General features: G+C 34.7%; 1 protein-coding gene across 1 annotated transcript in view; it reads right to left on the reverse strand.

Annotated features, from left to right (window-relative positions):
- ANKRD12 (ankyrin repeat domain 12) overlaps positions 1–15,846 on the reverse strand; it is a 33,467-nt gene that overhangs the window by 16,805 nt on the left and 816 nt on the right. The window contains 5 exon segments of the mRNA XM_010708792.3: positions 1,911–2,058; positions 3,984–4,126; positions 8,019–8,219; positions 9,202–9,388; positions 11,255–11,341. Of these exon segments, the coding sequence (XP_010707094.2) occupies positions 1,911–2,058; positions 3,984–4,126; positions 8,019–8,219; positions 9,202–9,388; positions 11,255–11,341 (766 nt within the window).

Raw genomic sequence — 15,846 nt, forward strand, 5'->3', positions numbered from 1 at the left:
CCTATTGTAAAGAAATTCCCCTATGAATTTTTAAGCACCTGGTGTAGACAGTCTGAAGTCTGCTAGGCTTTAATTCACTGCAACTGGTCTCTAGTATGTAAGTGCACGGCATGAAGCAAGTATGCTGTACTGACTGTCCTGATTTGCAAGTTCAAAATTGCAAGCTGAACTTGCAATTCAAGCTGAACTTGAATTCAATTGAATTGTACAACTGAACAATGGAAATCTCTCAACTGTTTGTGAAGTTAGATTTTACACAACATACGCAGTGTTATCACCACTTGATCATGACAAAATTAGTACTAAAAAATCTTTCAGAAATATTTCTGGATGTATTGTTCCCTCCAAATAAGGTTCTTCCAACTCAAGTCTTTCCAGCTGAATTTATCACTTTGTTGTTTGTTTTCACAACATCAATAAAACAGAACTAAGAAGATCCTATTATCTTCCGTATTATCTGTAGCATTCAGAACGTTACTTGTTTGTGCTATCAGTTTTTTTTATTCCCCTCTGTTTTCATTCATATAATATGTGCATGGCATCATCTACTCAACTCTAATCACTCCTTGCAGCTTGACTGTGCCTTCCCTTCACCCATTTCCTGTAAGGTGGCTGCTGCTTCTCCTTTCTTTGTCCTTATTTACTTTGTTCTGAACAGTATTTTCCCATTCCAAACACATCAGACAGCTTACTCGTTCCTCTTGAATGACAAAAGGTAAAGCAGTGGGAGTACAGGAGATAAATCACCTCTACTGTTAATCCTGACTTTTAGGAAGCTGCAGAGAAAATTCTGTTCCTCCTGGAAACTATATCCCTACAGATTTTGGAAACTAAGAAACACCCTGAACAGACAACCATTGAAGAAATAATTGCTAAGTAGTAGCAAGTTTCTATTATGCATGTGGAAAAATATTCTTCTTAAGATCAATAGTTTGAGCAAGCTTTAATAAATCCTGTGTCAAAATGCCATGACTATCCCTTAAAACAGGATGACTGTGCTTTGCTTTTCAGGCTATTCTTTCAATGCTATGCAAAAAGTCACAACTACATAGGTCAATATGACTACTGTGCTTCAAGTATAGAAAAATATTGAATAAAAAACTTGCTTTTTAAACAAAAAAAAAGTTTGTCAGGGAAAACTAAAATGATTCTAACAAACATGTGGCATGAGGAACTCCTTACATAACTTTACTTGAAAAAATATGAATTCTTTCCTCTGTGACGAAGAAAAGTTTGTGCACAGCACTCGAGCAAGTTACTCATGGTCAAGAGTCTTCTGTTTTCAAGGAGACAACAGTTCTTCCCATACCTCAAGAGGAGATACCTTTCCCTGATTTGGCAGAAATAAAATAGGGGTCAAGAATCTCTGCCTCCACTTAAACAAGATACTATCTGGCCACCAATCAAGTCAGTGATTCCTCCATGAGCAAGAACTTGTTTACTGAGCAAGCATTATGAAGTTATACCCATGTGAAACCCTTGCTCCCAGTTCCTCTACTGAGGATACAAAGTGACTTTGGGGATATTTTTCCCAATAGGACTTCTTGAAAACATCTTTGTACTCCAAATAAAATAAGTTAGAAAGTAAAATTAATACAATAAATAAAACTAATAATATAAATACAGTATTATCTCATATTTTTCTCCAACAAAATCATATTGAGATAGAGTTGATCTGGAGGGTAGAAAGGGATTAATGGAGAGAAAAAAAAAAAACAAATACATTATGGATAATTCAATTCAATAGAAAGATTTGAAAATTATTTCTAAAAGTAGAAAACAATCTTAAAAATTGCATTTGCTATCTGCAGCAAGTCTTCCTAGGTAACACTATGCAAAAGATTAAAACCGTCAAATTTCAGATTAATTGATGCACTTAAGGAAGCATGGAGTGAAATGGCTACTGTTACCTGAGCAACTGTCCTCATCATCAGAGATAGGTACTTCCCTTTTCAATAGCATTTCCAGCTCTTCAGTTTCAGCTACATCGACTGGCCTCTCTCCGTGCTTATTGGCCTGAAATGGATTTCCACCATGTCGAAGCAACAACTTCACAATCTGCAGCATTACATAAAGGAACCTTTAGGTTTTCCAAAAGCATTAATTCACCAGCATAAAAATCCTCCATTGGTCACAAAAGGTGAATAATGGGAAACTGAAATGCAAACTTCTATCTGTAAAGTTGGTAACATAAATGAAGACTTCAACAACTAAAACGCAAAGACCAAGTGTCCATAATCAGCTTGTTAGAAGAGCTAATGGAGAAGATTAAAGAAAGTTGTCTGTAATTATACAGATACAGTAACATCAGAAAGAAACACAACATGACCCTTTTTATTCTCACTGTTCTGGTATCACTTCACATAAATCACCTGGTTTCTCAACTACCAAGCTCTCTATGCATCTGAACTTAAATCCACCTCCTCACTGCAAGATGTATACCACTTAAATCTAACAGGACAAGTTTTTCAAGTAACAATATTACTAGTTTCCACGGCATTTCAGAAAAGTTCTGTTAGAATCTGTGTGTCATTGGAGGAATAAACTATCCCTTGTCCCCAGCTGAATATCATAGAGTGAAATTATCAGTGTCTGTCATTAAGGGCAGAATTATTAAAGTTGCAGTGACACTAAGACTGCTGCATCTTCATCACGTATCCAGTATCAGTTACTTTTTATTGTTTTGTCATTTTTTTTGTCTACGAATGTGAATGGCTAAGAATGTGAAAATTTAGCAGACATTAATACGGTTGCAAGATACATCAGCATTTTTTGGACACATAACATCACTGAGACAATCAGAGATTCCAAGACTAGGCCATTCTCTACTATTTCAAGCAAGCTCTATCTAAAGACTCACTTTTGTTTTGGTATCTGTAGGATACCATTACTAAGTCATTAATAAAACTTACACAAATCTTATTATTATATTTCTCTTCTCTAACATTTCCAGAAAACTTTTCCAAACTGGATAGCTTGTTTGAAAGATACATTTTATTTATACATAGTTTATACTTTTAATTTTATAAAGCAAATCATGCATAGCAATTAAATGAAGGTGACATAAAAAGATAGAAGACTCATTCTTGCATCTACTTTACAGAGAACAAATTCAGAAGCATGTAGAATGCCTATGATACTCCCTTTATCTTCTCCTCTAAGTCACCATGTATGAGTACTGATAAAAATAGTAAGGATATACATACCATTGTTCTGTTTCAAAGTCCACAGACAAACATATAAAAATAACTGTTAATTTTTTATATATATATATACATGTGTGTGTGTACAACTATATATATATATATATAAAACATATATATACGTTATATATGTTTAAAGGTATAACATTATTAAGATATGATATTACTCTATTATTATATAATAATCAAATAAATGATTAACACTTAAAATATATGAATATTATGTAAGCTATATTAATACCTATACAGAAGGAATATGAACAGTAAAGCTATGCATATAATGAACAACATAATAAATACATAGTATTATTACAACGCATAAAATATAGAATTGTTTATAATTCACAAATATTATATAGATTGAAATAATATTATGCGAAATATCATATACTATTATCAGATATATAGAGGGATAGATGATTATAAATAAAAGCATGTCTTACATTCCTGAAATAAAAAATATTTCTTTAAACTTGCAGTATATGGTTTGGAGACATTTTACTACTGATCTTAAAAATCATTAAGATATCTATTTATTTAAAAAGTATAAGTGAAATTTAAAGCATTTAACAAAGCAGATACTGGTAGAAAATACCTCACAACAGAGTTATGATGAAAGCAGGATGGAAAAGAAAACCAAAAACGCTTTAAGATGTCCCCAAAACAGCAGAAACAGTATTACAAAACCCCATGAGACCAGTCAGAATAGTAAGGATTTGTTCTAATGATTCAGCATTTCAAGCCACTTCTTTGCTTCACTTACTCTCACAGCACACTCACATTTCTATGCCCACTACTAGCAGAATCATGAAGTGGAGTATCATCATCCAAACCCTGCGTGTTCACGTCAGCTCCTGCTGCAATCAGGACTTTAGCAACATCATAGTAACCAACATTACAAGCTTCATGCAGTGGTGTCCAACCTATAATAAAGAGTGGTAAATGTAAGTTTGAAATTTAGGAGTTAGTTTGGTTTTGCTTTCTCCTGTACTGTAGAGCTCTATGTCCTTGAAACACTTCAAAATATACTCACAGAGTAGTTCAGGAAAGGGTAACACCATCCATCTAGTGAGCACATGCTTTACCAGTCTTAGCCCTCACAATGAACTGTAGATTTTTATTTCCACATCAATAATCTTAAATTTAGTTGCTTCTCATTTTCTGCAGTAGAGCCTCAACCGAAGATGATAAATCTGCATTTTCTACACTCCATATCTCAACCTCCTCTCCAAAACTTGATTCCTCCCATATCATAGATACCTTAAACTTCCAGGCTGCTCTTCACTAACTTTCCAAAGTCCAACTCTGAAAGGGGATTCAACTTCCACTTTATAACACAGCCAGTGCAAGTCTGGAAGAGTTCATTCTCACTTCAACTCTGCATTTTGTAAGTAATGGTCTCATACCTCTGTTCAGAAACTCATGATTTATCTAGTCCTTCATTAAGGAGATTTCTTATCTTCATCTTTCACTCAACTTCTGATCTTATACTTATTTAAAAAACAAACAAAAAAATAAAAATCAAACCAACAACCAACCAACAAAAAAAAATCAACCACCACCAACAAAAAAGGCTTCTAACTTATTCTGTAGTAAAACACACCTTCCTGATCTTCAGAAACTATTTTTTTTTCCATCATCACTTGGCTCATTTGCTTCTAGCTTCTGCCTGGCTACAACCCTTTTCTTTCCATTTTCTTGACCTTTGTCTTTTTTCCACTCATCCACACTGAAAACATTATTTTGCTCCCAATCTTTTGATCTCTGTCTTCTTCCTCCTAACAATGACATACTTAATTCTCTCCACAGTTCATACTTCTCAGTGTTTTACTGCTTTGCCCTTGTATCCTATCAAAATATCTAGCCAGCCAACACTAGTCCTGGCTTTCTCTCAACATCTGTTTCCTTTACTCCAGTTCTCACACAGCAATATTGTTCTGGCAAATACTCCATGAGCAGGGTACTTCCTCCATTACTAATTCATTTTCTCCTCCTTTCGTTCCGCCAACTTCTTAGCTAAAAAACTCTTAATTCTCTAAACTTTACTGCATCCTAAATTCTTACTTTTCTCCAGTCATGACTCATTCTTCAAATCTTCCCCGTCTTCTTGACTTCTTCCTTTACACAGGAATTTGAAGCTCAGCCACCTCTTCTCCTCACTTTGGATTACCAATGGAGATGATCTCACCTGATCTATTTCTATGATTCCTTGATCTATTATGTTATCTATTCACATCTATTCCAGTGCTCTGAGTGAAACTCCTAATGATTTGCTCCCAACTGATTTCCAGAACAAGCTCTCAAGCATTCTCATCTTCTCTCCTACTTCTAAAATTAGTTATAGGTCTGTACTGGGTCTGCCTGGAATGAAGTTAATTTACAGCAGCCCATATGGTGCTGTGCTTTGCATTTGTGGGTAAACAATGTTGGTTACACAGCAATGGTTTGACTACTGCTTACCAGTCCTTGCAGTATTAAGGCTCTCTCTCTCTCTTTGCCCTTCTCCCCCACGTAAACAAACTGGGAGCGGGTAAGAAGCTGGGAGGGGACACAGCCAGGACAGCTGACGCAACTGGACCAAAGAGATATTCCGTATTTATGAAGTAATGGTCAGCAATAAAAACCTCAACAAAAGGAGTAAGAAATTAGGGATATTTGTGGCTATGAAAGTTATCATCCAAAGCAAATATGTTGAGGTCCAGGTTCTCAGGAACTTGTAGGACATCACAAAGTAGTGAAAGAATTCCTTTTTCCTTTGCCTGCACATGCAGCTTTTGCTTTTCCTATTAAACTTTTTTCCTACCTTCTTGGATCTTCTTGATCCAAGATGTTTTTTCCTCATCTTTCTCTATTGTTCTTCAAAAAGGGGCAGTGAGAGAGTGGCTGGGTGGGCATCAGGCAGCTGGTCAAAGTTAACCCCTAACATCTCCTTTTGAACTGTTTCTATTCCCCTCGTGACTCTAGGCTCTGCTTCTGAATATCCTCATGTCCCCTCTCAGCTTTTCCAAAGATCCCACTGGATTCTGCTTCTGCTTTCTTTCTCTTCTTCCTCTATAAAGCAGCCCTGGGCAGCTCATCTTCAAATACAAATTCAGTTACCACAAGAAATCACTGATCTGTTTCTTACCTACAATAAAAAGTTCATTCCATCTCAATAATATCTTCTCTTGATGTTACTAATCATATCACATCATTCTTAACTTCACTGAGACCTGTGACTCTACCTCATCTCATCATTCCCATAGAGAATATAACTCTCCTTAGAACCATTCAGGCTTACAATCTGAGCATCTGTAGCAGGCTGCTCCACAGATTTAGTCAAAATTCTAATTCAGACTTCCACTGTATTTTTGCTTCCATTATGCAATGACTATAAAAACTGGTTATTCTGCTAGCTCTGCCAGTTAACAATACCAGCAAGTACTCTCAGTATTTTCTTTATTCCCTTGGGATGCCATGAATTTTGTCACATTTCCTTCAAGTTTTATCTTCATATTGGGAGCACAGTCTTTTTGGAAAAAAACAAAAACAACCAATGACATTGCTCTTTTTCTTATTTCCCTGCCTTCCCATAATCCACTTAAACTCCTCCTGTGAATGCAAAAAAAAACCCTACACTTAATGGCTAGAGATGAGAAGCAGACAATTAGGGGCAGTTCATGATGCTGCTTATATAATGTGCACTTACCATTTGTATTTCTATTTTTTTAGGAGTTGTCTTTGCATTTAAGAGAAAAGCAACTACTGAAACCTATCTTTTACAGAAGCCTCCTAGATCCCAACCCCACAATAACCCTCACATCTCATCCAATCCCACATCCCCTGGTTTATTCTTTTGTTCCCTTCACTGTTTCAACCCCTCCTAATTACCTCAACCCCCTTCAAAGCTATACATCTCTATCCAATAACCCCACTTCTTCTTACATCTTTTCATAGTGGCCAAGGTAAAACAGCAAGTACTTATCTCAGTATGTAAATGCTTTTCATTTGGTATCTGTCCAATCAACAACTGGCAATTACTGAACTCTAACTATAGACTGTATCTTCTGTGAAGACATTACTCTGGGGGTCTCACATTTACTCTGCTATTGCTGTTGGTTTTTTTTTGTCTGTTTTGTTTTGTTTGTTTTTGTTTTGTTTTAATAAAAACACATAGAGACATAAATACCAGGAGACTGTGAAAAGAAAAATATGCAAAAGCTTGCTATCAGGTTCTAAAAAATCATTTAGGAGGTCTTACAAAGAGACAGGCAGTACCGACATTTCTGTATCAAAAGGTTACTAAAAGAATACAAAAAAAGTAAAATATCAAATAAAGGGCACTAAAAAATACATTACAGGTTACAACTTATCCCAACATTTATCAATCAGTGATGAAATCAGATACCTACATACCAAAACTACAGTTAAGCCTCGATGACAACTGTAATCTACCTCATATTGGTTCTGCTTTGGTGCATATTAGCTGTTCCAATAAGACAATGTACATTATGTGCTACCCTTTGTTAGCCTTTGCTTGTCTTCACATGTTCTATAATCCCATTATCAGTCACAGACTTTGCCTAGTATAATTCTTCAAAATTCAGCAAGCATGCACACATTTTTATATGGAAAGGTCCTATCCACAACTGAAATCTCCACATATTAACACCATATTAGTAAGGAATCATGTACAAGCATCCAAGTATCACCACTGCTATCAAAAAAAAATTAAAACTTTTTTCATTTGCAAACAGCATGTCAACTTAAACCTGTGTTAATAGCTTCAGCGTTAATTTTGAATTTGTACAGTTAGGCAAACATGTATCAACTTACCTGCAAAATCTTTTACATTCACATTTGCACCTAAACTGATAAGTTCCTTAACTTGTTTAACATCCCCTCTAATTGCTGCCATATGTAAAGGAGTTTCCCCCCGTTCATTTCTCTTGTTAACTTTGTCCTTCTGTCTTGAAGAGGAGCTTGGAGTTTTCTTTTGTGTTGGTGTTGCTTGCAGAGGATGATTCAAGTTGGAATCTACAAAGTAAGTTTTTAAATGGTCATTCATACTTACTCAGCAGTATTTTTGCTTCATTTTAATGCTTGCATTCAAAAATGATAATTATTAGTGAATAATAAGGGATGTGATTGATACTTCACACGTATCAACACAATGGCCACTTGCAATGTAAAAAAGGATGCCTTGCAAAGTTTTACTATTTTAAATATAGATTTCAATCCTATCCAAACTACAAAAGTTCACATACTCCAGCATAATTTTTTTCTAAAACAAGACAAAGCATTACCAGTGGTTTATATACGAATAGACTTTCCCAGCATGAGAGAATAAAGAATATGCCTTTGTCCCCTGCAGTATTCCAGAGGAGCCTTATAAAGATACCTCCTCTTGCCATGAAACTGTCTTCCCCTTCTCTACACATAAACAGTTTTAAATACAGTGGGACACAGCTATCTGGCTCTCTTTCTGAAAGAAAATGAATAAATATTTTTTATTTTTTTTTTAAATGCAGCCTCTCGCTTTCAAATGCAGACTTTGTAAAAACACCTGTAAAACATCATCGTGCATAAAGATTTTTTTTTATTTACAACTGAACCATGGATAGCTTGAAATTCCAAGTCAAAAAACAAGGCAACTCCCTCCCCCATTAAATCCTAAAGAGATTACTGAGCTTCCTTCCAAATGAAAATAAAAATAGATATCATTTCAGTTTAAATAAACGTATGGTAATGTATCCAGGTAAATAATCAAAGAAAGAAAACTCATTTTCAGCTTCTACAGCTATCATAATGCAAACATTTACACACAACAAATACAGGAGGTCAAGAATTTTTTAGCAAGTTTCTCTTCTACAGAAGATAGAGTTTTACCAGAATTAGTAATAATTCAAAAGTCTTCCAATAAAAATCAAAGACTGTAGAAAAACGCTGGGTTCATAGTATTTTAATGGGGAGAGAACTAAACAAGGAGAAAGAAGAAGTGTTAGCTTTGTAAGATCACCTGGACTGTTGTCTCTTGCTGTCATCTGCATAAGAAGTGCCATCTGTTTGCGCTCCGACAGAGGATAACCAAAAAGAATGCTAACTGGCGCTGATTTCTTATTTCCAGCATCCTTCTTCACTTTCTTTTTCTCCGGACCTTCCTTCTCTGGAAATATTAATGTTAAAAGACTCAAACTGCTGTTATACTACAACATTTTTCTAGAAATAAAATCATCCTTTCAACGTATGCGAATTGGAGATTGATGACAGCTGATAAAAAGCAGAAACTGCATCTCTGAACTGCATTTGCATTGCATTTGGTTAACTGTTTTAATCATACCAGGATAAAAAGCTAACAAGGTAAAAGAAGGAATGAATTAAAAAATTATAAAAGATGAAAAACCTGTTTCACAGCAGTAAGACTGTCTAAGTCACAATTCTAACTTTCAGAGTATCAAGTCAGACACTTAACAAAACATTTAAGATTGACTAGTTTACTTTCAGCCTCAAATACAGATTTGACACTCTCCTTTAGTTTTCCTCTCTGAAGACACCATGTTAAAAAGTGAGTAAAACTTCATACTTATGTCTGTTAGATAATGGGATAAATCATTGTTTTTCTTAAACTTATTCTGCTAGTTGAAGTCAGAGCAATTTCTTCTCTAAAATATATATCCTTCAAAACCATACGGCAATTTCATGTATTTCATATATGTAACTTATTTTATTTTATCAATGCTTACTAAAGCTCTTTAACAATAATCCATGTCCAAGCTTTCAGCCAGGAGCTAAAATTACACGTTTTAATAAACAGATAACTTCTAAAGCTATTCAGTACCTATGAATTCTCACTGATCTCCAGATCAGTTAAGCGTACTCTGAAATCAGACAACTTTTTATTACTCTAACAAATTTAGAAACTAGAACTTCATGCAAACTGGAAACTTTGGTCTGTCTTCCATCCTTTTCAAATATTCTTCCTTCATTCTTCCTTATCAGTTTCTCCTATACCAATCAGAAGCATTTAGCTTGAAGTATAACAAAATACCTGATTTGTGAGTAGTGACTAGACAGCTTTTAAGTGGAACAACATCTCATGATCTTAATATAAGACAAGCACAATACATCTCAATCCATCATATTTCTTCTGGTACAACTATTCCATACATCTCCTTATCTGGTAAGTATTTTTTGTCTGTATTTTCTGGATACAGATATTAGCTTGCATTTATTTATAGTCAAGACCATTGATTTCTTCCAGTTATCTCAGCTTTCCAGGCAACTGCTCTTTTGCTATCTTGAAAAATTCTTGTTTCGATTTTCCAAGTAGTTTACATTACTTACATGTTAGATCTATAATAGCTAACTTTTTCTTCAGAGCCACTAAGATTACTGCTTGAAAAGCAGACTTGGTGATTTGGAATTACAACTTTTGAAAGTTTTTTTAAAAAGTCTAACTGATACTGTCAAGAAGAAAAAGCCTGAAGATTTTTCTAAAATAGACTCAAATTAACAGAAACATCATCTCAAAATTCTGAGTAAATAATTCCCTTGGTTGCTTTCTCTAAAACCCCAGGTTCATGATTAGCTTTTCCATAGATTGTGTTCATTCTGCCATAACCTCTACTTCTGGTAGATTCTCCATTTCCCGCCTTCCCCCTTCTGTAAAAAGTCAGACATGACTCCACACCCTACAGTTATACCTAACGACCCACAAAGAAATAGGCAGAACTTAATAAGGAAGAACTGCTGTTGTCCACTTCCTCTTCTGACTGGCTGAGGTGCTTGACAGTACTTAAATACTAAAATGTGGTTGTAGATGGTTAACTATTAGTTAAATAAGCGCAACTGCCACACTGATCTTTTTAGTTGTTAGCAAAACACCTTGCATTTTATTCTTGCAGTAACTGATTACCATTTGGTAGGTACTGTTCATCCAATTTCAGTTAACGTTAGTATTTTGGGCATATCAAGGTTGGGGGAGGATGCTAGCCGCAACTTTATTTCATTACTATCCCTGTAATCTATATTGGTCTTCCAGCTTCCTGTCCTAAATCTCAACCTTAAAATACCTGTGTGACAAAAGCTTTATTAAACGTCTGCCATCTGCGAAGGATGAAAGTCTTGCCAGACTCTCTGAAGCAGACTTTGCTAACTTTCTGCAGAGAAGGAAAAATTAATAGACACAGCATATAAGAAGCTTAAGTCCCACTGAGGTTCCTAAATATGAGCCATTCCATATTTCATTAAGTCCTGAACTGATCCTTGTTATCATCTGTTTTTCTGCACTTCCGTCCTCAGCCCTCTCTGTGCTTCTCTTTGTTTCATTTATTTCCCTTTAACTCATTTTCCGCCTTCCTTGCTCTCTCTCTAAATCTCATCTTCTAAGCTTGATTACATAGAAAGGCTGCAGTAATGCAATCCTCCTCGGGCACAGGAAGGCAGGTAGGGAATGCACATCCAAAATTCCACAGTAACCAAATATAAACAATTATGACCAAGATCATTCTAAGAATGGAAAGGTACAGACCTATAAAAAAAACCCTAAAAAATACATCCATCATGTTTAAAAGGATGCAAGGAGACAGTGACATCCCCTTTATATATGTGAATGTTGAGATTTTTCTAACCTGTGTGCATTTCACATTTCTGAACATCTAAAAATACATTCAACACTGCTACCCCATTTGTAGAAAATCTGCAGATAGGAAAACTTAAAGAAAAAACTACAATGAAATAAAAAAGTTTCAGCTTTTCAATGTGATTACACCGTTCCCTCTCTAAGGACAACATAATCTGTATCCTTCATCAGTTAATGTAGTACTTCCATCAGAAGAATGCATTTCTGTTTATCTGGCATGATTTGCTGTTTCATAGCTTATGCTATTGAATGCTCATGATGCTCTTCCAGAAAAATGCATTCATTTTCTTTCTGAATTACTCCTTATAATTTTATAGGTCCATTCAGCTTGGAAAAATAACACATCAAAAAAATAGTGAAATAAATATTTTGATTATATTTCAGGTTGTTTTTTTTTTTTTTTAATATGGGTATTATACAGGTCTGTATCTGTTTTCTTTTCTTTTTTAATCAATTTTCTAGAAATATTACAAGTGGAATTTACTCACGTATCACATTAAGCTTTGTCAAACAACCTCAAGGTCCATCTCAATAATCCAACTCACTGATGGATTACCTTTTGCAAAACATTTTTAGATGTTACCAATTACGACTACCAAATAAAAATGCAGTTGTACTCACCAAGCTGTGGGACCTTACCAGCCAAGGGACACAATTGTTAAAATTTATATTAGAATTCATAGATCTTTTCAGAAAGGCTGCAAAGCTCAACACACAAAATGAATATAATCAATAACAAAGCAAAAATAAAAGCGTCTCAAGACTGCAGCAGGTGCACCTGAAAATTCATTTGCCACAGTCCATCCTGTAAGAAGATATTCTCTTCAATGATCAGGAACTTCCATTGAACTTACTGCAAAATATATTTAAGATTTGTTTTCACTGCTCCAAGACCGTCATCTCACAGAATGCTTTGCTTCAATCAGCAGGAAGATTCCAACTTAAAATGGAGCCCTGATCATTTAGATACTCTTTATCTTGTAGCAGAGAACGTTTCACAGCTGTCTTCTTGATGTCTGTACGATTTTAACAATAATAACTTCCTTAACAGGCAGATATTATCAGTTTATGGAGAATTTCACTATAAAATTGACTGCTGAAGCCTTTTTTTTTTAAAAAAAAAAAACAGGTTATTGTTATTATTATCATTATTTAGATTTTGAATACTTTCTGTTTTCAAACCCTATATCCCAATATATATTCCTATATCCCTTATATATAACCCAAATATCTTCCTTCATATTTGCTTTCTTGTCACTTTTTGGTGTTTGTCAGTGGTTAGAACAGCAGGGAATTTCTTACTTGTTATTAAACAAAATCAAAACTCTTCAAATGGATTCATGTTTAACTATCTTTATTAAATAGCCTTCATAAAATGCAGCCAAATCTACATGGATAACATTCCTTGTAGGAAAGTAACCTTTCAATCCAATGCTTAAAAAATAAAGTTTAAAAATAATATATTTATGTGGAACAGGGCTTTAGGTGCTTTTAAGCACCTTTTTTTTTCCTGGCAGAAGAGCTTCCTGAAATTTACTCTGAGCTTAATTCTACTGGAAGGAAAAACATCAGAATCACCAGCAATTATTTTAGGACAATTTAAGCATGATAGATGATATCCCAAAATAACGAATATACCTATTTTTCTGGATTTAAATAATTTACAAATTCTGGGTCAACTAATTTCTAAATATTTTAGGAAAATAAATTGGTAAATAGCATAATATATAGATTTCTCTTAGCAAACCATGCCAAGCTAACAGAATATTTTTTCATAAAATAACCACGTCGGTGGATAAAGGAAATAAAGCAAGAAGACCTTGGCAAAAAATGAATGGAAGTTAAAAGACTAAGTGATATACATCAAGAAAGAAATATCCTTATTATTGACAACAGCAGAAGACAGTTCAAGACTGCAAATAAATCTGCAGATGATAAAGCTAAAAGAACAAGAGTTAGAGAGCTCCATCTGATCACAATAACCTGACTTCAGTTAGTAACACACTGTGATTGACTGCTGCTTAGTAACACATTATGACGGACAGCTCCTTCCTATACTCAGTTAAACAGGATTAAAAGGTGATGAAGGGAACTCATAGTATAAGGCATAATTCAGAGAAATCGAGGTACTGTTGTGATGCCTAATTAATATTCACTTAAACTTACATAAACATGCACAAAATCGTGTCTACTTTCCTGCCTTTAGCCCAAACAACAGATAAAGATGCAACAGCCCTTTTAATAGTTCCTCTAATCCTAGTGCCTATACAAAGTGTAAGTATATAGATTGTTATAAGAGAGTCACATGAAACATACGTAGAACGGTTTTTCTGGTTGTCATTTAAAGTTCAAAGACATGACTGCATTGTGTCTGGATTACCTTAGAGAAAGAAACTGAAATAGTCAGAAAACAAAATCAACATATTACTATAAACAGAAAATCTGGAAGACAATTTCCAAGGAAAGACAGACAAATTAGTTTCTAATTGTAACTCTTGCTCATCTGTGAATAGCCAACTATGTAACAAGATTACAAAAATAATAAAAAAAACCAACACTTGTGCTTATCTTCACAATGGAAAGATTTTTTCCAATCTGCAGTTATGTTCATTATGTAAGAAACATACTTCTTTTCTCTTCAGGTTAGTAAAACGGAATGAGTAAATAAACTTCTTTGCAACAGCAGCATTTGCTTGTTGTTCTCACTTTGATGCAAACATGGGTTATCTAAAAATAATCTGACCAATTACATTACTGAAAATTAAAAAATGATATTTAAGCACTGTGAGTGATGGTCTTTCCGTCAAATGACAATTTTTTATTGGACAACTTCTGATCAAGGAATTTATTAAAGAAGGTATGAAAAATGTTTCTTCTTCTACCATCAATCTCCCCAGTTTTACACAAAGCTGGCACGTAGAATGTTTTGTAAGATTATTGGAGATTAGCTTCAATAAGGGCTAAAGCTATACCGCAATTAAATTTGATATCTATCCATCATACCTATCTAGCTACATAGCATTAGCTTTTTGTGGCAGCTTTTGATTGCAGAACAGGGATGTAGCAAGAGAGACATCAGCTTAGGATTCAAACAAGGACAGTACATTCAACATAGATCTGCTCAAACAAATAATAGCAAGGTACATAATAGACACAGCCTGCACAATAAAAGAAACTAAGACTAGATTGCTGTTGACTGAACATAGGCATACAGTGCCATTCAGTAGTTGTCTCATTGGCCCTTTCAGAAGGCCACACATCTCTCATGGCTCGTGTTACATGTCAGCTCTTGGCAGACTTAGCCACCACAGGCATCTCAACTGCACTGCATGACTGCATTAGACAGCAAGATTTGGTCCTAACCTGTATGAAATTATTAAGGAAGTAATCTAAAATCTAGACTTGAAAGTATTTTCCATTAGTTTACTATAGCAGTTTCTCAGGCAAAAGCACAATTTTAAATGTAAATCTAGATAAAAAGCAGGACAGGAATTGTTTCAGAGTCTCAGCTACTACAGGATACTGTCAATGAGTGTGATTGCATTCTTGCCAGAAATGACTGGATGTAAAATTTAATTTACAAATAGCTTAGTAGTAATTAAAATTTAAAAATACATTTACAAATGAAGTTAACATTCACTTTGTCTGTGCATGTTCACTACCACTTAATGTTTTTGGACAGTATCGGAATAAAGAAAATGAAAACAAAAAAACCAAAGCCCACATCACACCACCAAACCAAAAAAAAACAAAAAAACAGGAAGAGGAGCAATTTGGGTGGAATTTGGGGGTACGGAAAAAAGATGAAACTACTGAGGAAAATCTGACAAAAGATGGTCCAGTGATGGGAAATCTTTCCAATGTCTGAAGCCAAGCTTGTTTTAGAAGTGTTGCGTTTCACTCTCATTGATGTCAGTTGTAATTTACTTCAGTGCCAAACTTGGCAGCAATACAAGTGGCTCTTTGCTCTAATCCTGTTGGTTTGGTACAGAATCAGCACTAAAAGATCTGTGGGGCTTTTTT

Source organism: Meleagris gallopavo, chromosome 3 (genome assembly GCF_000146605.3).
Source record: "Meleagris gallopavo isolate NT-WF06-2002-E0010 breed Aviagen turkey brand Nicholas breeding stock chromosome 3, Turkey_5.1, whole genome shotgun sequence".
Taxonomy (NCBI): Eukaryota; Metazoa; Chordata; class Aves; order Galliformes; family Phasianidae; genus Meleagris; species Meleagris gallopavo.